General features: G+C 42.1%; 1 protein-coding gene across 2 annotated transcripts in view; it reads left to right on the top strand.

Annotated features, from left to right (window-relative positions):
* STX8 (syntaxin 8) overlaps positions 1-27,472 on the top strand; it is a 39,815-nt gene that overhangs the window by 1,845 nt on the left and 10,498 nt on the right. For both annotated transcript variants that reach the window (XM_048487735.1, XM_048487734.1), the window contains exons 2-6: positions 6,584-6,683; positions 9,249-9,343; positions 9,978-10,088; positions 21,339-21,463; positions 23,450-23,542. In XM_048487735.1, coding sequence (XP_048343692.1) covers positions 6,584-6,683; positions 9,249-9,343; positions 9,978-10,088; positions 21,339-21,463; positions 23,450-23,542 — 524 coding nt within the window. The remainder of the gene's footprint in view (positions 1-6,583; positions 6,684-9,248; positions 9,344-9,977; positions 10,089-21,338; positions 21,464-23,449; positions 23,543-27,472) is intronic.

Raw genomic sequence — 27,472 nt, 5'->3', positions numbered from 1 at the left:
GCAGCCACACTATGAAAGCCAGTGTGGTGTAGCAGTTACAGCTTCACATTAAGGTCTGTGAAACCCAGGTTCCATTTTCTTGTGGAATTCACTGGATAATTTTGGACCAATCACATACTTTCTATCCCGCAGGGTAAGCTGCTTTGGTCTTCAATGTGGAGAAAGGTTAGGTCTAAATAAAGTAAATAAATAATAAATAAGAACATAAGAACAAGCCAGCTGGATCAGACCAGAGTCCATCTAGTCCAGCTCTCTGCTACTCGCAGTGGCCCACCAGGTGCCTTTGGGATCAATTGCCTTCTGCGGCTGTTGCCCCTGAGCAAGTGGTCTGTTAAGGCATTTGCAATCTCAGATCAAGGGGGATCAAGATTGGTAGCCATATAACTAAAGATGGAAGGCAGATAAAAAGTAGATTGTGGAAGAAGCAAATTGATACCAGGAAATTCATTGGTATGTGCCATGTAGGAGCCCTAGGCCAGCATCACTGACAATTCAGCAATGATACTTCTGGTGTAGACCAGAAATTGTATCATCACATTACAAGTGACATGGGGACACTTGGCATGTAGGTGAAAATTCGGTGGCAGAAGTATTTTTTTTTGTACCATAGAGTTTTACCTAAATACCAGAGCAGTGATTCTCAACCAGGGTTCCGTGGTACCCTGGGGTGGTACCCTGGGGTGCCTTGAGCAGTTCCCGGGGGTACCGTGGCACAGTTACCAGTCCCCCTCACTTTTGCGGTGTCTTCCGCCGGTGCCAGCAAGGACATGACAATCTTTGCAAACTCTATGCTGGGGATCATTAGGAAAGGAATTGATAATAAAACAGCAAAGATTGTCATGCCCTTATATAAAGCAGTGGTGCGAGTACTGTGTCCAGTTCTGGTTGCTGCATCTCAAAAAGGATATTGAGGAGATAGAAAAAGTGCAGAGAAGGGCAACGAGGATGATTGAGGGACTGGAGCACCTTCCCTATGAGGAGAGGCTGCAGCGTTTGGGACTCTTTAGTTTGGAGAGGAGACGGCTGAGCGGGGATATGATTGAAGTCTATAAAATTATGCATGGGGTAGAAAATGTTGACAGAGAGAAATTTTTCACTCTTTCTCACAATACTAGAACCAGGGGGCATTCGTTGAAAATGCTGGGGGAAGAATTAGGACTAATAAAAGGAAACACTTCTTCACGCAACGTGTGATTGGTGTTTGGAATATGATGCCACAGGAGGTGGTGATGGCCACTACCCTGGATAGCTTTAAAAGGGGCTTGGACAGATTTATGGAGGAGAAGTCGATTTATGGCTACCAATCTTGATCCTCTTTGATCTGAGATTGCAAATGCCTTAACAGACCAGGTGCTCGGGAGCAACAGCCGCAAATGGCCATTGCTTTCACATCCTGCATGTGAGCTCCCAAGGGCACCTGGTGGGCCACTGTGAGTAGCAGAGAGCTGGACTAGATGGACTCTGGTCTGTTCCAGCTGGCTTGTTCTTATGTTCTTATGTTCTTAGATTGGTGAATGTCTGAGAAGGCAAAAATGAGGTAGGGACAGGAGAGAGGGTATGGGGATTGCCAGGGAGATGGAAAGAGGAAGTAGTGTGGGGAAGGGGATGCAGCATGAAGTGCAGTGCCTCCCCCTCACATTCATTGAGAGTTGCTTACTAGGAAAGTGGACCTAGCTCAGTGACAACTGGGCCACAGTTTTCTGAGGCAGTGGCTTCTGGGGTGAGGAGCAAGAGGGAAATCTTAAAGACAGTGTAGCAGATAAAGATAGGTTGACTGTTGGGTTGGGAGGAGATAGATTTGCCAACTCCAGGTTAGGAAATTCCTGGAGATTTGTGGGGTCTTTCCTGGAGAGGATTGAGATTCAGGAGGGCAGGGATCTCACAGGGTTATAGTGCCACAGACTCCACATAAGAACAAGCCTGCTGGATCAGACCAGAGTCCATCTAGTCCAGCACTCTGCTACTCACAGATGCCTTTGGGAGCTCACATGCAGGATGTGAAAGCAATGGGCTGCTGCTGCTGCTCCTGAGCACCTGGTCTGCTAAGATATTTGCAATCTCAGATCAAGGAGGATCAAGATTGGTAGCCATACATCTACTTCTCCATAAATTTATCCAAGCCCCTTTTAAAGCTATCCAGGTTAGTGGCCATCACCACCTCCTGTGGCAGCATATTCCAAACACCAATCACGCATTGCGTGAAGGAATGTTTGCTTTTATTAGTCCTAATTCTTCCCCCCAGCATTTTCAATGTGAGAAAGAGGGAAAATTTCTGTCAATATTTTCTACCCCATGCATAATTTTATAGACTTCAATCATATCTCCCCTCAGACATCTCCTCTCCAAACTAAAGAATCCCAAACGCTGCAGCCTCTCCTCATAAGGAAGGTGCTCCAATCCTTCAATCATCCTTGTTGCCCTTCTCTGCACTTTTTCTATCTCTTTGATATCCTTTTTGAGATGTGGCGACCAGAACTGAATACAAGTGTGGTCGCACCACTGCTTGGGCATGACAATCTTTGCAGTTTTATTATCAATTTCTTTCCTAATTATCCACCAGCCAGAGTAGCCATTTCCTTCGCTGGAATTAGGGTTACCAACCCCCAGGTGAGGGCTGGAGATCACCCAGAATAACAAATGTTCTCCAGATGACAGAGATAAGTTCCTCTGGAGAAAATGGTGGCTTGGAGGGTCAACTCTGCAGCATTATACCCTGCTAAGGTCACTTCCCTTTCCAAACTTCACCCTCCCAAGGCTCCACCTAAATCTCCAGGAATTTCTCAACAAGGAGCAGCAGCCTTAAGAGGAAGCCGATCTCTGTAGTTGCGAGATCTGTTGTGATTCTATGAGATCTCCAGGCCCCACCTGGAAGTTGGCAACTGTAGAAGAAGAGAGGGGAAAAGGCAAGAGGCTATGGGGATTTTCAGGAAAGGGAAAGAAGAAATAATGGGGGAGTGGGAAATGAGAAGTCTGCAAGTCCTTGTGGGTTTCCACTTGTTTATAAAAATTCTGGTGGTTGTAATAAGCTGTTTATGACCAGTATCATCCAGGAATTATTACTAGCCAGACTTGCACACATTGTAGATAACAGTAGTAAATAAACATATTGTAATTACTTTGGTATGGCATATTAAGTGTTTCACAACATGCTGATTTTATGCTTCATCTCAGGTGGGTGAAATGCTTATTACAGTGTCCAATGTTTTAAGTATGCATAGATTTTATTGGACTTTAGGATCTACATACAATTGTGTGTGAGCTCTTTGCAACTGAGGAATTTGTTCCAGTTGGAGAATGTGACAGTGGGGCCCGGATTACTGGAGTACCTTTGGAACAAATGAGATGTGAATTGAGATTCTCGTGCGGGAGATCTGCAGTGGGAGCCCTCCAACTGTCTCATAATGCCTGCAAATGTGCAACCTGAGACAGTCATCACCACCAACAGTTTGACCCAACAAGCTGTATGCTCCTGCCAATGCTGTCTACTACCATAGGTCATTTTTGTCTTGTTTGTTATTATGGAGATTGGCAGCAGGAGACTAGTGGCTGACAAGGTGGATAGGCTGCAGAGGTGGCTGCAAAGGTGGATAGGCTTGCATTCAACACTCTGCTTTCCCTAGTGCCCACCAGAGATCTTGGGCTGGGCAGGTGAGTGAAGTAATATCTCTTACACTTGAACAAGCAAACAAGCATCTGTCATCATTCCATATTGTCTTTGCCCCATGTTGGCTACCTGAGGCAGCCTACCTATTTTAGTCTGGTGTACTTGTCAGAGCATGTTCACGTCAAAGCTTGGACACAAGTTCAATTAATGACAGTAGCGATGTGGATGTTTCCTACTGTCTTTTAATGAGTGGTGGGCTGTACTACTTCTGAAGCCCTGCAGGTTCATGATTATGCCAATTTCTATTGCTGTGCTTCAACACTGTTCCCACATTACAAGGGACTCATATACATAGCAACACGTGGACTTGTAGCATGGTTATTTGAGCAGTCTCACATATCAGTCCTACTCAGATCAGCGGAGATTTAATTTCAGAATACGCTAGGAACAGGCGCTGTTAACAACTCCCAGAGCAGACATGAAACCAAATTATGTATCTTATTCAATTAACTAGAGAAAAATCGGTAAAATATCTGGTAAAACATTTTTGCCATTTTGTAGCTGTAAATATGTTTGGCTGCATTTGATTTGATTTGATTTGATTTGAGTGGCACCATGGATGGATTGGCTCTTTCATTTAAAAAGATTCTGGTGGGCAGCATGGCTTTAGTACTGCTGCTGGCCAGGTTCAACCCAAGCACTCCCTGTCATGCCCCTGTTGGTCCTGGCTATTGTCCATTGTTGGTTGGGCCTCCTGGACCAGAGGTCTCCAATATGGTGCCTGTGGGTGCCATGATGCCTGCTCATACCTTTTGTGGTGTCGTCCAAGTAATTTTAGAAAGCGGGCAAGGCTCTTGCCCAACAGGACTTCTTACTGGTCATTGGAGATCAGAATGGCTGTACAGATTTTGAAGAACATTACTTTGGCAGTAGCTGCCACTACATCACATTGATCTTCACTTTGTGACTGGAGGTAATGCAAAACATATTTTTAAACAATATGTTCATTTTAAAAGTTATCCTGTTAAGGCTTCTGCCCAATAATGTTGAAGAGTTACTTACTATTAGAGTTACATGTAACCTCACTCCCTGACGTTTTGTGGTTGGCTGTGCCTTTTGCAGCAGCCATTTTGTGGTTGCATCCATCACCCCTTGTCAGACTTCCAAAGGTACTCACAGCCTCTGGCCTAGGCTATTTCAGCAGCCCAGTCTACCATTGACTTGCACAGCCAACCGAGTTAATGTGTAAATTGATTTTTGTATTTGAGTTCTGTGTGTTTCATGCCTCCACTCCCTTTTTCCACATCAATAAGGCTGTAGGTGTCTCACACTCTGTTTCACTTCATAGGGATAATCCATGAAAAATACTGTTTATGACATTGAACCACCTGATTTGCCTGATATTGTTTCATTATCTGTTCATCATCCAGCATTTTGTGCATACAACTTTCTAATATTTTTCAGAAGTTGAAAACTTTCTGTGGAAAAATAAAGCTATGGAAATATTTCTACTCTGGATTAGCGGTAGACTGTGTGGATAACTTGGCTTTTCACTTTCATAATCCATGGGCCAGCTACTTAGATAGAGAGACAAGCTTGGGTGGAGACTGTGGGAACAGGAACAGTTTTCCCTTACAAGATTTATTAAGCTTTTCCCGTTCAACTGATGCTTAGGTACTTTCAACATTCACACATATCTAGAGCATAAGTAGTCTTCATCAGGCTTTTAAAGTGTTTTTTTTTTTTGCATGTCTGGGGAATTTCTCAAGTATGAAGAGATCTCTGTGCCTGCAACTGGAAGTGTACAGTTTTCATTATCCTATAAAGGACAGCCAGTTTAATATTGGATATAATGATGGCTGGCTTACAATTGTACCTTTAACTGAAAACTTCTCTCTCCTCACCTTTCCCCTTTCTGTGGTGCAGACAAAACATAATTTGGAAAGCACAACATGGATGCCTGTGAAAATGTTCTGTACCACTTTTCTTTCAAAGTGTCAGATTTTTCTGTCATGTAAGAACTTAGAGGCATCCTGAATAGTAAAAATGTGTGAGCAATCTGTACATGGGCACATTGTTTCAGACATATCATGGAAGGGGGGGGGGGGATAATCCTTTGGGCTCTTAACAGAAACAAATTGCCCCCTACAGATTGCACAACTACTGATAACATACTTCTCATAGAGAGGGAGCAAGAGCGTCCATGCTGGCCTCAGTATACATGCATTCTCTAGAATTTGAATATGACACTGGCACAGGTACAAACTGCAGAGGTAAGCACTCAACTTGTGATCAGGAACAGTGGTTTCTAGCATTCCTGGTCTCAGGGACAGAGTGGCTGATCACACTTGGTGTTGGTGTTCCCTGAGGGGAACATGTACATTGTGAAGTGATGATACATGTTTCTACACACAACATACATAGGAGCCACATTAAGTTGTTGCTTGTTTCTTGTGTTTACAGAGTGGCTGATCACACTTGGTGTTGGTGTTCCCTGAGGGGAACATGTACATTGTGAAGTGATGATACATGTTTCTACACACAACATACATAGGAGCCACATTAAGTTGTTGCTTGTTTCTTGTGTTTCTGCATATTTGACAATATTATTTCTCCTTCCCACTGCTTGATGCTTACCAGTTATGGTGGAATCCTAGAAATCTTGAAATAGGTAGAAGAGTTTCAGTGTTGCATGCTGTAATGTCTATGCTATAGGGCAACTGAAGTTTTGGATTTTTTAAAGGATTGTATACTGTGATGACCTAATGAGCTACGCACCAAAACTGCAAAGATACTGCCTTGTATATGTGGCTATGGACCAGTAGCAAAAATTGAGATTGAATTATGTTTTTGTCATTAGCTGGGTTGAAAACATACATGAGAAGTATATGTATTAATATCTTATTCAAGTTCAAAGTTCAAAGACCTTTATTAGGCATTAAAATATCTTATTCATAAATATTTGTATGCCTGTTTTAGGTTGTCGATGTATGATTCTACTTATCTTATTGCTCAAGAAATTGCTGAAAAAATTCAAGAACGCAACAGATGTCAGAGGAATGGTGAAAGTACAACTAAGGTACTTAATCATATCTTTGCCCTTTCCTTACGTTCTGTCACCTTTAATATTAGGCCAGAGCATCCCCTTGGCCTGTATCATTTGGTTTCTAGATTTGCAGGTTGCAGAAGAGGCTTCAGGTGTAGCAACTACGAGACTCCAGCATTTTGGAGATGACCAAAAGCTGAGTATTTTTGAAGTGGTTCAACATACTGAGGTTTTAGTTTTTAGAATTGTGTGGGAATAAATGATTTTCACCCTTTTAAGTGATTTGGTTATTTTATGGTGCTAAATAACAAAAGCTGAAAATTTTGTTTTGCTTCGTGTTGATGGAGGGGAGTAAAATTGAGAATATTTTAGAAAATAGTGATGGTTTGAGAGCAATTGTTCTGGGATAAAGAGTTCATTTTCTTTTTGACACCCATTGTTTTCTTGATAGAGAGGCAATATGCTACCAGGGGTCTGGCAGGGGCTGATGGGAATTGTAGTCCATAAACATCTGGAGAGCCGCAGGTTCTGACTTAAAAGCTATTACTCTCTTTCTAAAATCTGTTTTCATGGATATGTGGTAGGTGTATTTGAAGTCCAAGTAGTTATACTTGAAACCAGAATTGAGAAAAATACTGTAGACGTTTAAGATATACCAAGTTGCTGGGGGTTTTTTTTGTTTGTTTTTGTTCTGTTTTAAATTAACTTCCCAGTCTCCCCAAGCCAGGTTTGTTTGTTTCCAGAGCTGGCAGTAGTTGGGATTTTTGAGCTCTGCTTGAACTTTATTAGTGGACTGTGTCCTAGCTTATAATTGGAAAGAAGTGGCTCTTGATGTTAGGCAGTGACTTCTGTCCAAGACTGTGGACACAACACTTTTAGAAGCAGTGTTGCTGGAAGAAACTGTTTGCTGCAGTTCTGTTTAATTGCAGCCTTGTTCATGTTTTAGACTGTAGAACCACGTATACTTTCACTTCCCTCATTGTCAGGGAAATTGAGAAGGCAAGGTAAGAAGCCCTCCTGACTTTGTATTGCTTCACATTTTCCCTGCAGTTAAGTATGGGGTGGATACCCTAGCAGATACACACAGAGTGAATGATTGATGGATGTCCTTCATCATCTGTCCTCACATACCTTGAGATATCTACTTGGGGCGGTGCTTCCTGAGGCATGTATGCAAACAAGTATAAATGTCTACCATTTACAACTTGCTGCAGGAAACACCGGTGAGCAGCAGGCATCCTGATTCTGTGACATGTAAGGCTCCTTCCTGGCTCAGGTATCAGGAATTGGGATTGTTGGCTTCACATCCACTGCTTTGTTGGTTGTATCTCAGTTATTTTGCCCTTGTACTGTTCCTGAATAGATTAATGATTTCTCAAGTGTCTTCTTGCCTCTCTGCCACTCCCCAAGAGTGTCCAGCATTTTGAGTGTTTGATTATGTAAAAAGGGAATCTGGAACTATTGCAGTCATGTATCAGAAGCACCTTATACTCCCCCACACTTTCCCTGTACTGCACAGATTGTGGTTGTGTGTTATGAAACACATTGCTCAGTTGATGAATGATCTTATGAAGAAAAATTTTCCATGTTTTCATGCTAGTGCACTTGAAGGCATTTGCTCACTGCGCAAGTGGGAAGTGAGCATTTGAATCCAGTGTAAACAGGCTTCCAACAATGGCAGTATTTATTGCCATAACAACTCATGTTATGGACTGATGTTAAAAAAAAGCAGTTATGTTATGTTGTCAGGGACTGGGAAGAGTTTTAATGGCAAAAATGTGCTTCCTCTGTTGGGCCAAGTAGGGGCAATGTGAGCAGTATCTTGTTTGCAAGGTATTAATGCCATTTTTGTGCACTTGGATGTTTATATGACAAGAAAAGGGGCTGATTTTCTTTCCATTTGGGACTCTGGGGTTCAGTGTAATCTGTTGATCCTCATTCCTTTCAATAACTCAGACTTCTCATTTATATTGCTGAGTTACAGAATATAGAGCAGACACAGGAGAAATTAGTTCAGAAGGAATTGTAGCCTGGGAAAAATCTTGTGGGTCGATAGCATTACTTCATTATCTTAGAGCTCTCATGAACAGGGCTAACTATCATTGGGATTTTTTTTTGCATCTTTTGCACAGTTTCTGGTCTTTGGCTTTGCTATGTGTGAAAATTTTACCCCAAACCAGAAGATCTGTACATTTAGCACCAGATACCCCACAAGCTTAAAGATTCCAAGACAAACTGCTTTACATGCTGGGGCGTGCCGCCTGGCTATTTGGGGCCTGCATAGTTGCTGCAATATTATTACAGGTATTTGATTAGACTTGATTAGGTTTGTTTTTCTATTTGAAATGGGAAATGTTATCCGAGTGGGATTTTCCAGACCCCTGGGTTACACCTTTTCCAACATTTAAAAAAAAATGTTTAGGACACTGTATTGCCACACAGAATAGCAGGAACTGTATTAGAAATCAGGAGGCAATTACCAGTGTATAGACCAAGCATTTCCTGTGAGAAAAGATACTGTCTACCTCCTTTTTGGCTGGTCTTATTGTAATTCTGATAAACTTCTCACTTATTTCTCTTCTTCATGGTCTCCCTTAGCTCAATGCTGTCATCCGGTCACTGCTGCCAAGTCTCAAAGAAAAGACTGATCATCTGAAGGAACTGCTGTTTCGCTCTGTATCAACACGTCAGATGTATCCTTGCAAATTATTTTCTCACTGGCCTTCCTGGTGTTGCAAGATTGACTGTAATGTTCTATATTAAGAAAGCAACTGGTCCCTTTTTATTTCTTCTAAGATTTCCAGTGAATGTTAAAGTACTTGTAATTTTAACTTTTTCATGTGCTAGGTTTGTACATGCAAGCACTATACTGAAGCATGCTTAACTAAATGGGCTGGTGCAGCTGTTGGGTACAAATGGGGTAGTGCAAATCCAACTAGGTCTAGTTTTGCACATAAAGGCCCTGAAGTGGGTATCAGCTTAGAAGTTGTGCCCAGGTGATTGTTTTGTGCAGGCATGTATAGAGCAGGTCTCATCTAAGAACTGAAGGGTATCTATGCATTTTGCCACTATGCTGTTTGTTCTATAATTTGTGTTAGGGTAGGTTTATACATATATATTTAAAGTGAGGTAGAAATTGTGTGTATTTTTGCTCATGTCTCTTAAATTCGGCATAATCTCTGCTGTGCTGAAAGGTGAATGTGTGTGGGGTTCTTCCTGATTATAGCACTTGTAACTGACTTGATTACTTATTTTAATGCTGAAAATGTAAATTATAGATATTTTCCTGTTTATTTCTGAGAATCAACCTTAACCTACTTCTTGTAGAACACAACACGAAGGAGATAGACGGCAGAATTTACTGGATGATCTTCTCACACGACATGGACGACTTCAGGCATCTTTCAGAAATGATGACACGGAACCAGAAGTGATAAGGTATGGTATTGATGCTTTTAAATAAGCAGTGTGGGAGCATAGTTGTGTCATCAAAACATCTCTGAAGCACTTCTGTGCATAGCATCCCTCTTTTTGAATGTACAGTGTTCTTAATGTAACCAATTTCACTGTTCATCATGACTGTCATTTTCATGTTTCTGTAAGCATGTGGGCTAGTTAGTGTTGGCTACTGCTGAGAATTCTAGGATTTATAACGTATTATGGGTTTATAACGTATTATGCTATACATTATTGTAGCTGTACAGTCACTGGGACTTCTTCTTACACTGCAGGCCTGCCAGGTTGAGTACACGGACAGTAGGGAAAAACTCAAAGGGCTACATTAAACCCAATCATGATGACAGGCCTAAAAGTAACTACTGTTTGCATTTTCAGAGGCAGTGTAATATAGTGTTTAGAGTGTAAGACTAAAACTAGCAAGACCCAAATCCTCATTCAGCCTTGAAGCTGGATAACACTGTGTCAACCTAACCTACCCTGCGGGATAATTTGGTTGAAGAAGAAGTTAGCGAAGCTGGGTCAGAGATGAGCACAAGAACCATCTCTGAAGCAACAAAGTAGATAAGTAGAAGGAGAAGTGTGAGTATTAAAAAAAATTAGGAACAGGTACATATTGTTGGGTCTGGGTAATATATAGGGTTTGTATTTCTTCAGCCTTCTGTTAGGACATGAGAAGGATGGAAACAGAAATCAGAAGGAACTAAGGGGAATCAGTATAGAAGCTGTTCTGCGGTGGTACTTTTGTTACATGGAGTTTTTTAGCTGTCTAAATACAAGAAAACTGTGTCATCAGAGGACTGGATGGACTGGCCATTAAAACTACAAGGAAATTCCTTGTGCTCTTCTGCCCTAAAGGGCTGCATCTCTCCAAATCCCCCCAGAGGCTCCTTTAGCCTCATGTTTCCTGCCTCTATGGAATGCTCGGTGGTAGCTCTTCCCAGCTTGTGCACCATAACTTGGCGCTGCACATTCTGCTTCAACCTGCCGTGCTGCCTGCTTCCAGTAGCCATCATTGCTAGTGAGCTGAGGCAGCTTTGGGCATGCTGCACTGGCCAGGGATGATGAGTTGCAGCTGCCAGAGCAGTAGGGGATAGGCAGTTCAGCTGGTCAAAACAGCAACTGCAGCCCTTTGCTTCAGTGTCACTACCTAGCTGCAGTGGGGTTGGGGCAGACGCATGGCTGGCTGACTGGCTTTAGAGATTTCCATTCCTGACTGTCCCTAGTGAAGCCAGGGCAAGGGGAGTTCTTGATTAACTGGGGCAGGGTAGGATGGAGGAGAAGATGCCATCTTCCTGTGTGTTGGCCTGGCAACATCTTCTATTGCTGGGGCTGAAGTGCTTCTGAGGGAGCAGAAGCACTTTCTGGTCTTCAAGCAAGCCTGGGTCTGCTTTGACCAGTCGTGTCTCAGGCAGTTGCCTGGATAATAATTGTCAAATGGAGGGCCTTCTTCCAGCTCTTCTTCTGCTTCAAATGGGAGTGATGGCCTTCCCCAGACCAACTGGGAGCCCCTTCTGCCTTGGCTCCAGCAGGACTCCAGCAGGCGAGATGATAAGGTGCAAAAGCAGGGGGTCCACAGTGATGCCACTTTGCAGGGGCTCTGAGTCCACCCCTGTTGAAGAACTAACAGAATAGAATCTTGGGAGAAGTAGTGGGCAGGTGTAGCAGTGGGCAGGCAAATTGGTGCGTATGTTTACATAACTGTTGTGTGTTGTAGCAATATATGATTATTTATGCTAAATAATGTCATCTACATTTTAACATTGCCCTGAGCTAAAAGAATTTGAAGCAACAGAGATTTTAATATGATGTCACTTTGGATTTTGCTGATGTCTCTTTAGCTGCCTACGTAGAAGATAGAAGTAGTTAAACCAAGAATATGTAACTTAGATATTTTAAGAAAAGAAAATATGTTTCTAGGAGCAGAACTGCAGAAGAGCATCTAATCCATTAATTGTTTTATGGCCTTGTAATCCCTTAGCGAGCCTTGCAAATCCTTCTATCGCTCCGGTGTGGTGGGTTTTGCATTCAGCTGGTTTAACTGAGCGTGGAAAATCAGTCAGGCAATGGCTTCCATGTCGATGAATTATCTTAGCAGAGGGATTGTTTCATGCATGCACCAGACTGAAATGTTTCTTTGGGAAGCTTCTCCTGTTTGGGAAATTGTGACGTTTTGCCGCCAGAGGGCACAAATGTGGTCAGGTATATACCTCTGTGGCTGAAGACACACATGAAATGCTACACCTGAAACAAGATTCCTTAAATTGGAAGGTCTTAAAACTGCCCTTCTCTGTTTGCTCTCTACAACCAAAAGAAAACTATACACTAAGCCAGATGCAAGGCTGGAGGATGCAAGGTGCTGGCAATCTCTATTGAAAGGATGGCATCTGTGGCTTCTTTCAGGCCAACTAAAGAATATCAATGCTGTAATTCTTTTATTTCAAAGTGCATCTACCGTATGCAGCTATTCCAGCTTGTGTATTGGTATCTATGTCGTATTCCTTTTCCTTCTCACTGTAATTAATTAAAAATACTTCTCTGTATTTTTAAAAGACATTTCAGACTCTGAACTTTGTTATTATTACATGCTCTGGAAGATAAATTAAACCTTGTTCATCTAAATCCAATTATGGCTTTGCAGAATTTGATAATTTCGTCCTTGAAATATGAAGCTTGTGGGCCTAATGTTTGTTTGTGTGTATGGTGACAGTGTATTTGTGTTGATTTATTTTTAATATTTGAACAGACAGACAATTCCTGTCTCTCTTCCTTTCTTTCAATGTCATTTTTCTTCACTAATCTATTGTGAACTTGCATCCCTCAGTCTCACAAGTCTTTCAAACCGTTCCCTATTGCCATCCCCTTCATTAACCTTCTTGCATCAGTGATCACATGTCTTATTGTCCACACGGTGTGAAGAAATTGTGAAGGCATTCTCAAAATTAATCTCTGTTTATGTTTGGTCACCATTGGCTAAATTGATGTCCTTTGAAATGTGCTTTAATGTAAGTTCTCTTGGTGTGGTACAGTGGCCTTAGTATTTCTAATCCTTATTTTAGTGACAACTTGAGCTAGGATGCAGATGAGGGCATTGTTTTAAGTGGCACCAAAGTAGTTCACACTCTGGTATTGTCAGCCTTAATTAGGGTACAGATTTTGACGCTAGTATTGTTGATAAACCATCAGTCGTATAAGTTCGTCAGGGCAGGTTATGTTAAAACAAGAAAAATGCTTGCAACCTGCCTTTGTAAAAAAATCATTCAAACTTCCTAAATGTAAGAAGGCTGTTGAATAGTTGGGCTTTTATGATGCTTTTATATGTTACTGTACTGAGCTACCTGAAGCAGCAATCGGAATAAACCTGGATAGCTTTAAAAGGGGCTTGGACAGATTTATGGAGGAGAAGTCGATCTATGGCCGTGATAGTGAACATATGGACCTCCAGATGTTCAAGGACTACAATTCCCACCAGATCCTGCCAGCATGGTCAATTGGCCATGCTGGCAGGGTCTGATGGGAATTTCAGTCCATGAACATCTGGAGGGCCATAGGTTCGCCACCACTGATCTATGGCTACCAATCTTGATCCTCCTTGATCTGAGATTGCAAATGCCTTAGCAAACCAGGTGCTTGGGAGCATCAGCATCAGCAGCAGAAGGCCATCCTGCATGTGAGCTCCCAAAGGTATCTGGCGGGCCACTGTGAGTAGCAGAGTGCTGGACTAGATGGACTCTGGTCTGATCCAGCAGTCTCTTTCTTATGTTCTTATGTTCTTAGATATCACTATCTATGAAGAATGGAGAAATTTCTTACTTGCTGCCTTACTTGAACAGCCAGTGTGGTGTAGTGGTGGGCTCTGATTTGGTGGGACCAGGTTTGTTCCCCGCTGCTCCACATGATGCTGCTGGGTGACCCTGAGCTAGTCACAGTTCTCTTCAAACTCTCTCAATCCGACTTACCTCAGCAGGTGTCTGTTGTGGAGGAGGGGAAGGGAAGGTAATGATAAACCATTCTGAGACTCCTTAAAGTTAGAAAAAAGACAGGTATACAAAATAACTCTTCTTCGTTTCTGTAATTCCTTTGCTGCGTCTTAATCTGATCGGATAAACATAGGTGTTTTTGAGACACTGAGGCCTCTTTTCGCTTGTGAATCTTTCTTATTCTACTCTGGAGTTCAAGAGTTACTGAGGCGAGATTTTAGTGGTAATGGCAGTGAGGTGGTACATTATTTCCTTTGCATGAGAAAGATTTGACCTGGCCTTTTGTTATATGGAAAGTTAAAGTGGGAAATCACTGATAATAATATGTCACTTGTAGAAACTGGTTATTTTCCTGATTCACATAAGTCAGTCGATGCTATTTCAGTCTGCCAGAAAATGTCCCTTGTTCACAGATCCACCAGGTAGTACCACCAACCCAGATCCATATTCTGGTTGATGCCCTGAGTTTGCTTTGTGTTTATCTGTTTTAAAGGGGTGTGGATAATTAGATTTAGGCTTGAGTTCAATGCGTTTAAGAAATGCCATTCTCCAATTCTCACCTCTAATCTTGTATGCTAGCAGAAGACCAGAATGCTTGGTAGAAACTAAGGGTATATATAAAAAATATTTTCGTGCTGTGTATTTACCCTAATAGGGCCCCCAAGGCAGTGAACTATAAAGCATTTCAACATTAAAACATCAAGACAGCATTTAAAATATAAGTGTATATAAAATATTTAAACAACTCAACAAAACCTATAAACACAGAAACAGGAAGAAGGCTTAATAACAATTACTGGGAGAATGCCAGATGACAATGTCTTTACCCACTGTTGGAAGAGAATGGCAGAGCCAGAGAGATGAATTCCCCTGGGGAGGAAGTTCCTGAGTTTTAATGGAATGGCCAAGAAGATTCTTTCTTGGGTTACCACCCATCTAGCTCCAGCTGGCAGAAGTTCTTGAAGCAGTGTTTCCAAATATGATCAGAGTTACCAGTGTGTTTATGATGTTTGCACCATGCTTTATTGCCATAGGCCACTCTGGGTTAGCATGGGAAGAGAAGTCCTTGGAGGAGGATGAGGAGGATGACAGATGTTTCCAAGTTCCCCCTTGGCAGATTCTCCCAGTGAGGCAGAATCTCCAGTGCCTCTCCAAAGGGATCCTGAGACAGCAGTGGCACTGATTTCAGGCCTTGAGTCCCCAACATGGACCCCCCCCCCCCATGATGAGACCTGCCATAGTCTCCCAAAGCACCCGAGGAGCAGAGGGCTAGGGCTGAGGCATGGACCAGGTGCAGGAGTACCACGTCTGGTGACCTGTGACCTCCCTTCTGCTAAAAAAAATGCTAGGAGAGATTGATAAATTACTGCAAGAGCTGGGCTCCAGAACTGCTCATGAGAAGAGAAACTGACTCACCTTGTGAGGCCTCTATAGGGAAACACCCTGTATAAGTTTGCAGGCAGCTTTGGCTGCAACCCTGCTTAGAATCCTACAAGTTTCCTCACTTGCTTGTCTCTTTGAACTTTGTTGTCTGACCTTGGACTGCTTTTGGACTTTGATTCTGGATTGTGCTACTGGGCCTTAGACTTTGGGCAGGAGCCCTAGAGCATTTGCTGACAGAGCTGTTGTGTCCCAGGACTTCCCTCCCGCCAGGTGAGCAGGACATTTATGGAACAATCTTCCACTGAAGCCTCAGAGCTTGTCCTCAGCTGAATGTTGATGTGAGGCACTCAGCTGGTTGTAGAAGTATTGGTTTTAATGAACTTAGACCAGTGACGGCCTTTTCAAGACCGAGTGCCCAAATTGCAACCTAAAACCCACTTATTTATCGCAAAGTGCCAACATGGCAATTTAACCTGAATACTGAGGTTTTTGTATGGAAAAAACGGTTGGCTCTGATGCGTGCATTGCTTGGGAATAAGCTTGGTGGTAGTCAGTGGCTTTGCTTTGAAGCAGCCATGCAACTCTTCCAATGGGTGAATCATGACCCTCAGAAGCAAGCCCCATTGCCAGCAACCGAGGCACCCGTTGGTAATACTTTACTTTACTCCCAGGTAAAGAATCGCGCTTTAATTCTTTGCATGAAAATCAGTGGGGTTTAACAGCGCTTAACAGGGTTACCTACTTCCCCCAAACTAGGTCTTAGGTTTAATGGTAATAATCGAGCCCAGCGGCCCAGGCCAGCCTAGATGTTGGGGTGGGGGCGACTCTGTTTGCGCGTGCCCACAGAGAGGGCTCTGAGTGCCACCTCTGGCACCCGTGCCATAGGTTCGCCACCACTGACTTAGACTGTGGGAACTGTGTGTAGAATTGTGCGAAAATCCTTTTTTCCCGATTGAGGGGATGCACACAGCCTCCTAAGATTTCTGGGCTCTGGATTTGTTTTGAAATGTAAACCTCCCGCTCAGTTTCCAGGTATTCTACAGGTAGTGAGTGTATAGGCTTTGGCTTTGCCGCTGTGAGGTAAGTTTTGTGTTGTACGAGGAGATTATGGAGATCACTGAGGCTGGATTTATATATAAACAACTAAGCTTTATTTGTTTACAGGTTGATTTAAAGAAACAAACCAACAGCACAGGTCTATAGGGAGACAAAGTTGAAACCTGGCTAAGGCAAAAAATTGAGCTGCTTATGACTTCAGAGAGTAGTTAGATTTTTCTACCGTGCTTTCAGGCACAGACTTTTGTTGACTAGCCAGTAGGTTGGATCCTCTCACACATACAGGATTCTACCCACAGTAGCCTGCTGTTGCCCCAGAGTCAAGAGTAATTTGTAAAAGGTCTGCTTGTCACCAGAGAGAGGCCTAACAACTGGGTACTCTTGTTTTCTCCCAGAGGTAAAGCTAAACAAATCTGCCCCACTACCAGGCACAGCCACCCTTCAACCTGCCTTCTCTTTTCGCTGAGCCAGACCTGAGCTGTCACTGCTCTCTCCCTGAGACAGAACTCCACTCCTCCTTCTCCTGTGTTCCCTCCAACATCTTGAAGGCAATAGGATGCTGGAGCAGCACTCCTGTGGGCTCATCAGAGTGGCTAGTTTTCCCTTCAGGGGTAGGACAGCCCAGCCTCTTGTCCTTCTCAGATTGCACCGTTAAGTTCTCATATTCGTCTATTTCAAATTTTCTTTGTGTGGGTGTATATAGGCATTTTTGGTGTGTAATGTTTGTGCTGCAAGTGTGAGAGCACTGAATGTTTAAAACCTTTACCCCTGGTTTCTGAGACCTGGCATTCCACAACTTTTCATAATATGAATGCACTCTGTTGTGTGAACATAGCAGCATAGCCTGGACTTGAAAATGGGCAAGGCAGTTTTTGCTGTGCATAAATGTGTATACATGTGTATAAATGCTGTGCATAAATGTGTATAAATGCTTGCACCATCACTTTTGGGAAAACTTAGTCTCATTTAATAATATATATATATTTGCCAATTTAAATAGAGGTGCTCAAAACACGTCAAATATCGTTACTGTTGTTGGTATCTATTCGGGGGGAAATGTGATTAATCACACAGCCCAGTATAGGGTGACCTGGGTTTTGTTTAAAAATAGCTGATGCTGCTGATGGCTTGAAAGTTTGAAAGGCCTGTGTGGTCATAGTTTATGGTAAGATCTGGTTGACTAATCTGAGTTGGGAAGTTTTATAAGGATTTCCAGGGAAACAATGCATTTGGGAAGATAAGCTGCTATTTGTCAAGCAGTGGCACAACCCTTGATTATAACCCCCCAACATCTTTTATGTTTGGGCACGTTGCTTAGCCTTTTAATTAGTTAAATCTGCTCCTGTAATCAAAAGCTATCTGCACATTCCACTGTGCTGTGGTGATTTCAAAGATTTAAGTGAGAATGCAGCGAGTGGCTAATTGGATAAGCTTTAATCTTCACACCACCAAACTGGAACAGAGGAAGACTGGAGGAAAGAGGGGAGCTGGAGGCTCTGTTGGGTGAGAAGGGAGCTACCAGACATGTCAGAAAGATTATTGGTATCAGTAGGTCACTTGTCACAACCATTGTTAGAAGCTTATAATTGGTTAGTTGGGAGAACTTGTGCCACAACACATTTTTGAAAGTGACTAAGCTGTTGTTTCCTGTAAGATTATGATATTTTATTTCTTGGAAAGTTTAGAGAGCTGCAACTACATATTCTAGAGTAGAGGGTTAAGGCTAGAAAGATTTCTTTTGAAAAGCCCTGTATGAGTTTCTCCACTTATACGGGATGCCTACCACCCTTAGCAATTTCTCTCTCTCTCTCTGTTAGGTGCTGGGTCATAAGTGGGTCAGTTACCACACATTGCTATCTTTCTAGTCTCTTTTAGAATATGTAAAGAGCCTTGACCATTTCCCCTCTTGGGTCCTCTCTCTCACCCAGGGGCATCAACAGACAAAATAGCCCACTCCCTTTAATAACTGACCTTCATTCACACAGAGTTGTTGGGGTTGGGGCTGATACTGATTTATTGTTAATGTTTTGATATTGCCCATTTTGATATGTTTATGTTCTGTTAATGTATTGTTGATTTTGTATTGTCGAAGGCTTTCATGGCCGGAATCACTGGGGTGCTGTGTGGTTTCCGGGCTCTGAAGATGCCAGCCACAGTTGCAGGTGAAATGTCAGGAGAGAATGCTGCTAGAACACGGCCATACAGCCCAGAAACCACACAGCACCCTATTGTTGATTTATTACTATTGTATGGATTTAGTATGGATAGGTGTGGATTTGTTCTTAGTGCTGCTGTTATTGGTTTAGCAAATTGTCAGGCTTGAGATGTTTACTATACTGCTTCTTGTTGTTAAGATGTTATTGATATTTTGCTATTATGTCTTGAAATGTTGTTTTGATATGTTATGATCAATGCTGTTTGATTTGTCTGTTGGTAAGCTGCCCTGAACCCTTCAGGGGAGGGCGGGGTATAAATCGAAAAAATGAAATGAAATGAAACCAGCTTGTTCCATTCACACGCTGCTGCCATTTGTTCAAATCCTATAATATGTATAAAATGCGACTCAAAATAGCTCGTACCCTGCCAGAAATTTTGTTAGTCTTTAAGGTGCTACTGGACTCCTGCTCTTTTCTACTGTACAATACATGTATAAATTAAGATATTATCTTGTGTGTGTGCTTCCCTGAGAGGTTAAACAAAACATGAAATTAACTTTCATTTATGATATACGATAACGCTGAAGAAAGTAAGGTAGAAGTTACGTTTCACTTCTGTAGAACTTTTGGACTGTGGTCCTGTTCCTGCAGTTGGGATGCTTTGATTATGAACTGGCTATTTTCAGTGAGCTCTAAGCAACTCTGGAAAACAGTTTTGCTCCATCAGACATTTTCTTTTCCTTCTCAATTCTCCAGCTGCTAACTCCCAACTGCTGTTTTCCAGCTGTCATCTTACCAACATCTTGACATCTGTCAACAACAACAACAAAGACTCATTTAGAAAAGAGTTAAACAGAAATAAAATTGATTAACAAAAATCTAAAATTGTTTCCATACAGTATAAAATTGAAGGGAGCAATATAAAATGTTACATAAATAAGCTAAAACTGTAAATTCATATCTCCATAGCCACAGCTAAGGTTAAATTAAAATACTATATCCTCCAAGAGATATTTTACCAAAAGCCGTTCAGAACATAAAGATCTTTTGTTTATTCAAGGCAGTATCAATTTCTCACGAGGCAGATTATACTAGTGACATTTAAGCAAAATGTGTAACACAGTTTCCATATCATTATTAATACACAGACATAACCTATGTTCAAAGGGAATTCCCTTCAGCCGGTCATGCAACATATTGTTTTTGAAAGCTGATCAACTGAATGGGGAACTTTAACAATACCTGCTTGGTGTGGTCTACCTTTTAGATGCCTGGTGATTACCTGTAGATGATATTGTTCATTTTATTTGCAATGGGCCCCAAAATAGTTTACATTTCAGAATAGCCACTGTCAGTTCAAAAGACAAGGAAGACTTGTGACATATCCATGTTAGTCTGTAGTAATACAGTAGAACAGAATTTGAACCTGGTAGTATCTGAAAGATCTGCAAACATTTTATGCCGATATATCACGTCTTCCTAAGTTCCAGGGTGGAACTCGAAGCGGATAGAAGGCCAACACCAACCAGTGATCTGGCGTTTGTGATACAATGTGTTTGTTGTTTTTGTATTACAACAACAACAACAACAACAACAACAACAACAACAATAAAAAACACTAGGGCAGCACTTGAAGCATCTTCGAATTGACAAAATTAACATCTGTCAAATTCAGAAGGCAGCCCTGCTGGGATCTGCATGAATACGATGCCGATACATTACAACTTCCTAGGCTTCTGTGTGAGGCTCAAATTGTAATGAAGGCCAACAACCAGCTAAAGATCTGGCAGCTGTGAAATCTACAACAACAACAACAACAACAACAACAACAACAACAACAACAACAACAACAACAACAACAACAAAAGTGCTTCTTCTGTGGTATTTCCTTTGTAGCTTATGGATTTGTTGAGGAATCTGGTGCCTAAAAGTGCTCTCAGTGTATACTGGTGCTAAAATGTCACACGTAATTATATTCAAATGCCTTCTGAATGCTACAAACCTTCCTTCAGATATGCAAATTTATATTCTACCCCCCGGAGCCCCCAGCACAGATGAAAAAGAACTATTTTATTTCAGTTTTGTCTTGTGAGTGCTGTAAGGATGTGTTTTTCCACAGCTTAGCTGCTGGATCGCCTTGGTATTTCCTTCCTTCCTTCCTTCCTTCCTTCCTTCCTTCCTTCCTTCCTTCCTTCCTTCCTTCCTTCCTTCCTTCCTTCCTTCCTTCCTTCCTTCCTTCCTTCCTTTCCTTCCTTCCTTCCTTCCTTCCTTCCTTCCTTCCTTCCTTCCTTCCTTCCTTCCTTCCTTCCTTCCTTCCTTCCTTCCTTCCTTCCTTCCTTCCTTCCTTCCTTCCTTCATTCCTTCCTTCCTTCCTTCCTTCCTTCCTTCCTTCCTTCCTAGAATATTAAAACAATTTTCAAGGTGTGCCACTGATTCTGAGAGATACAGATTGTCACTGACAGTTAAGAAGTTTTAGATAGCTCTTCAGAATTTCTTGTGTGTTACTGACTTCAGACTTTACATGGAAGTACATGGGGTGTGCTGTGCATTTGCATGGTGTCACACAATGCTGTGAAAAACCGCATGTGAGCTAAACTTTTAACACTTTAAATGTATTTCTTACAATAAAAGTTTCCCTCCTTTTGAAATGTATTTAGGTCCAGCCTAATGACAGGAAGGGTCAAGCATGGCACAACAAACCCATGGCTTGTGGAAGAACCTGAGGAAACCAGGGGCCTTGGCTTCGCTGATATCCAGCAGCAGCAACAGAGAATCATTGAAGGTGAAACCTCCGTTTCTTTTTGGGGGTTTTTCAGTCTTCTCCCACTGGTTTCATGGAATTCCCTACTGATACAGTTGGTCAGTGGATAACATGTTCCTGTGAAAGCAAGTTGGATAACAAAATTTTCCATCATAGGGTTTGTTTATTCAGTGATGCTTCATTTATAAAGCTTGGAGGTATCAATTCCCTGTATTCAACATAGTTTGTCCCTGATTATCCAAAATGTTTGAGCTCTTGATGTTTGTTTCCATGTTTAAGTTCATACAGTTGGTATTTGCAGGTCCGTTTGTCAGCAGCTGGGGAATAACTTGTCAAGGTGGAATTCCTTAATAGCCTGAAGTAATTAGGCACAGAGCTCTGCCTGAGTACCACTGGCATTTTAGTGTCTGACTCCTCTAGGTCCCCTTGAAAGCATCAGTCTTCTGCATCTTCGGATCACTGGCAGAATGTTTTGTTGGAATTAATCAGGGTAGCCTATGTTAGCGTTCAGACAAGGGAATGTTATTCTAATACAGCCTTGTGCAATTCTTAGTAGTCTTGTAGTCCATTCTAACTCAGAACAACCATAGTCTTTCTTATCCAAGTACCTGGTCCTGATGGCTGCATCTTTACTAGCTCAGAGTGGGTTTGCACAATTTATGGCCCACCAGGCTGAACCAGGATTCAGTCCATGTGAGAGGACACTACAGCTACGCACCTGTCGCAGGATCAGGCCTGTTGCAGCGTGCATTTTCTTCCCACTTTCTTTCTTCTTCTTACTGTACTGCTGTTCCTGTACTCCCAGATATCTCCCAAGCTCCACATTTTCCTTGCTCTTAATTTTATGCTGGTGATTATGGAGTCCTTTTGTTGAAACAAACATTATTTCCTTCCTGCTGATTGTAACAAACCTGCTAAAGGTAGAAAGTACAAAGGAACTAAATAATCTGCAAGCATTTGTTTTTCCATTTTGTATCTGAAATGATGCTTAAAGTCACAATCTGACTTTCACTTTGAATGTTTTATGCTATTTCAGACTTTAGAAACCTTACAGAGACATTTTTTGGTTGTCAAATGGCAGCTGACATGGCAACCTCATAGGGTTTTCAGAGCAAAAGACATTCAGAGGTGGTTTGCCATTGTCTGGCTATGTGTGTTCTAGAAAGCTTGGCTCAAGTGTGAAACACTTCGTTTAGCTGTCAGTCAGTCATTAATTTGTCGCTTTGTTTGCTTCAACAGCAATCAGCACATACCCCTTTCTTCCTGTACCTTTGAAGAATTTTTACCCATTCGCAAATGCAATCCGAAGTAGTGGTTCTAATACCATTGGGGGATAAAAATGCAACAGCCCTACATTCGTGGCCAAGAATGGCTAAGTACAAAAGAGAGCTGTATGCAGCTGAAGTGTATTTCAGAGATTTTTGAGAGACTAAAGGTGTGGTATTGCCATATGCTCCAGATCTCAGTAGAGGGTATTTTGTAGACATAGGAAAGAGGGTTTTTTAATTATTGTGACTATGTTTACTTGTAGCTGCCTCTGCCAAGAGTTGGATTATCTCTCCCATGAATGCTACATTTGCACTCAGCTTGAAAAACTCTTTGGATTCCTTGGTGCTTGCATCACCTATTTGTCTCTTAGTCATGTAAAACCTTCCTTAGAAAAATCAAAAGGCTTAATTATGGATGTCTGAGTGGGCCAGAAAATCCAGTGCTTTTAGGGCTGAGGATCAGCTGTACTTTCAGCTCCTGAAGGGTTTGGGACTTAACTAAAGTTTCTCAGAAAGAAACTACCCTGCACTGTCTGCATTTACCCTAGCTTCTTAAACTGTCACTGTATGGAATCCATTATCTTTGGGATCAATACAGTTTACCACTTTGAATGTAGCCTTCATACTTCCGCTCAGTTTATGCAGCTTATTCTTTCTGCCCTATTGCTATGCAGGAGACTGTGTGGGATAGTATTAAGGATGGGATTTTTATTGATTGATACTTTGTGTTTCTGTACAGAGCAGGACGCTGGTCTTGATGCTCTCTCTTCAATCTTGTCTCGACAAAAACAGATGGGGCAGGAAATTGGGAATGAACTGGAGGAACAGAACGGTAAGGACCGCAGGAATAAGTAATCTTATGTTATATGTTGACTTCATTGCAAAAAGAGAAGCATACCACAGTTATTTACAAAAGATCAAGTTTGATGTGTGAATAAAGTGCTTTTTATTTTTAAAAAAGTTCTTTTTCAGTTGAAATGTGTTTACTGGATAACTTGAATCTTCTTGAGAAAGACTATAAAATGCAGAAAAGACTATAAAATGCAGAAAAATAAAGCACTCCAATGTAGAGTTTGTTAGAGCTAGCCTCCCTAAATCAAGAAATCAATAAGTTGGCGATTCCAGTTTAAACCTAGTGGAATTTGTTCTTGTCCTAGCAGAATTCATTCTTGTGGATTCAAGGAAATTCCTTGAAGGTCTTCCATCTAAATACTGAGGTCTGATGAGATTAGGCTAGCATGGACCATGGTATAGAATAAAAAATAGCACAAGTTGCATGTTTTTGGTATAGCCCAGGGTAGTCTAGACTCTCCAGATACCAGGGACCACTCCCATCAGCCTCTGTCAGCATGGCCAATTGGCCATGCTGACAGAGGCTGATGGGAATTGTAGTTCCTGAACATCTGGAGAGCCGCAGGTTCCCTACCCCTGGTAGCCCAAGGGGGAAAAATTAATAAGAAGTATCTCACAGCTTGCCCAAATAAGAAGAGAAATCCTCCCTCACCCATTGGGGCTTGAGTTCTTCAACAGCTCCCATTATTGGCCCAGAGAAGTATTTTTACTGGGGAGGGGAGGTATCCCACAGGATGTCCTGGTTTTAACATACTCTTGCCTTAGCATAGCTTTCCCCTCTTCCTTTTAGATTTGGCAGACTCTCTTGAAGATGAGAGATAGGCTTCTTCAGCTGTCACTGTGTGCATTTCCATAGAGATGATGGCTACCTCTAGGCACCCAGTTGTGATTGTGAAGCCCTCGAATCCTCAACTCTACTCTACTTGTTTAGCACTTCAGTGTATTCTTGTAGTTGCCTTTACCCATGCACAAATGACTGACCCCAAATCTTAGTTCAAAGATCAGGAATTAGCCAGGTCATAAGGCATATCCTAGAGCATAGGTGTCAAACTCGCGGCCCTCCAGATGTTATGGACTACAGGTCCCATCATCCCCTGCCAGCATCACGTGAACAGGCACTCGCTCCTTCCATGGAGATTTTCTGCAGAGAACTCTGCTGGGCATGTTTCCCTTAACTCCGCCGATCAAGCACTCATTAATAGCATAGTTTTCATTATACCCGGTTGCCAAGATTGCTGGTTTAGCCCTTTAAAGTACACTTACATCGTTATTACTGTTCCAAAAATAATATCCCCCACACACACACCCGTGCATGCAAATGAAAGAGGCAAAGCAATTCCCTGGACCACAGGCTGCTAAAGAAGGGGACAGTCCTAGAACTGATAGTCTCTCCCATACACACACTCACTCTCTCTCTCTCTCTCTCTCTCTCTCTCACACACACACACACACACACCCTGCTACTGCTTCTGCTGCTGCTGCCACCATCTCCAGAGGACAGAGAGTCTTGTTCTTTCCAAGCACTTGTTATTTCCAAGCACTCTGTTATTATTATCTTGATATATTGATATGAACATTTAAAGGTCGGTGTGTTTTAGCTAAGCCCGTATAAGTAAGTTTCTTTTGTGTGAGTGGGGTGGGGGTGGAGGTGAGGGTGAAGGCTGGATGGCAGTTTGAGGGAGTGGGAAGTCTGGCTGTGAGCAAAGCGAAAATGTCTGGGGCAAAGCTGTGCTCACTGGCAAATATGTCCTGTTCTGGTGGTGAAACAAATTAAAATTGTGTTAGACGTACTCTCTTTTGCTGCACAGAGAATGAAAAGTTAAAGCGAGGCTTGAGGAAATATGTTTGTACAAGAAATCTTGCCACGACAGACATTCACCCCCATCTCGCAGTGGATCCCTTGTGCATAATCGGCCATTGTTATGCTTGTAGCCCTGCTGCCAGTGGTCAGTCGTGTTCATGCAGCCAACACAATTTGGATGCTACTGTCTTTGGAGTGCATGAAAATAGGGGAAAGCTGCCTAAGTTCTACTCCATTATGCGTGAGGCAAGGGAGCAGGTAGATGTCCATATTGGCTTCGTGGAGAAAAGGAGGATTCTTAAGCAATTATTGTTGTTAATTGTTCCATTATTTCTTGGTAAACCTGTAGGTTGGTGAAAGAAGAAATACAGCTATGCTGAATTTAAGCCAAAAAGAAATGACAAATCCTATTTATATTTATTATGTGCGATTTTATTTATTATGTCAGTTTTTGTGTTGCCTTACTGGGCAAACTACATATGTATTTCTAGGGGAATTTTTAATTATTTGTTTATCTTATTGATAGTCTCCTTTGTCACAGAGACTTAAAGCACTTTACACAGTACAAGTCAATATTGTCAACAGGGTGGGACGTCTAACAAACAGTAGAATAGGATTTGCATTGCGGAAATCTGAAACACAGATGAAACAAAGCAGAAATATTAACATATGTTCAGCAATGCCGAAATTATACAGTAAGATCTTGCTTACAGCCACAGCAGTACATGCTGCATACTGTAGTGGAGTCCTTAGTCCCTATGTTTTTTCAGAACATCTTTTGGAACTATTTTGTTACAATACAGCCCAACAACCTATGTAAAAAGGCTCTCCAGAAGTGTTTTGTTACCCATAGTTGTCAAAACTCTAGGATAAGCATAAGCATAAGCATTTTATTGTCATTGTGCACGCACAACGAAATTTACAGCAGCATTCCTCGATGCACACAATTTCAGACTCATACATCATCCTCACTGCCCCTTCCTCCACCCATCCCTACATTAAATACATCAATAGCAAGGCTTGGCGGGTTAATAGCCACAGCTCTAGAGTAGAAAGAGCAGAGTAGGAGAGCAGAAACCTTCCTGATTTCACCAGGCAGGCCATTCCACAGAGTGGGGACCACAGCAGGGCATGCACGTGTACAGAGAGTTGTTGATCTTGCCAGTTTGCATGGTGTCACTTGCAGAAGACCCCAACAAGGTAAATAAATACACCTGCTTAGTAAGTACAAGTTCAGCTCTGGTGTTCCACAAGGTGGCAGCAGAGGACAGCAAAGAATTCTTAGCTGTCTTTCTGGCTAAGCATCAGGAAGCCCTTTCTTTCATCATGGAGTAGGGAGACCCTGGCAACACCTTCTGATTTCTCATCCCCTGCACACATTGCCTAAAGTCATTTTTTTACAGTTTCCATTTTTCTTCACCTGTCCCTATTATGTGACTGGCTTCTCAGTGCCTTCCCCTTAGCATTGCAATTATGGTTGTGCACTTGGATATACGCAAGCTAAAATTAGCCATTTTGGATCAGTTTGTGGATATCCAAAATGACCCCAAACACTCCTGAAATTCTGGGAGTAATTAAAACCTTACCTCTTGGAATTTATGTAGGGTTAGGGGGGTAGAGGGCAGAAAGAGGAAGGTAGCCTGCCAAACAGGGACTCTAATAGGATTTTCTAAAGGGCGTCTTAACAGCTGATAGGTGTAAGGAAGCCCAGGCTGACTGCCATTACAAATAATGCTGGTATAATTTCCTATGGCTGTATTGACTCAGAATATTACTTCCCATTTTTTCCAAAGGCAGGTAGACCTGTCCTCTGTCCACCTGACAATCATCCATTAGATGGGGTTTCTATGTATTAAAGTGCCATCAAATCATTTCTGGCTTACACTGACTGTATGGATCAATGACATCTAAAACATCCTATTGTTAACAGGTCTTGCAAACTGAGGGCTGTGGCTTCCTTGAGAAAGTCTCCTGTTGGGTCTCTTTTCCTGCTGCTTTCAACTTCTCCTAGCATTATTGTCTTTTCTAGTGAGTCTTATCTTCCCATAATGTTATGACAGTACGACAGTCCTAGTTTAATCATTGTAGCTTCTAGGGAGAGTTCAGACT

This window comes from Sphaerodactylus townsendi, linkage group LG03 (genome assembly GCF_021028975.2).
Source record: "Sphaerodactylus townsendi isolate TG3544 linkage group LG03, MPM_Stown_v2.3, whole genome shotgun sequence".
Taxonomy (NCBI): Eukaryota; Metazoa; Chordata; class Lepidosauria; order Squamata; family Sphaerodactylidae; genus Sphaerodactylus; species Sphaerodactylus townsendi.
Note: the sequence above shows the minus strand (reverse complement) of the source record. Positions and strands in the feature narration are given on the sequence as shown.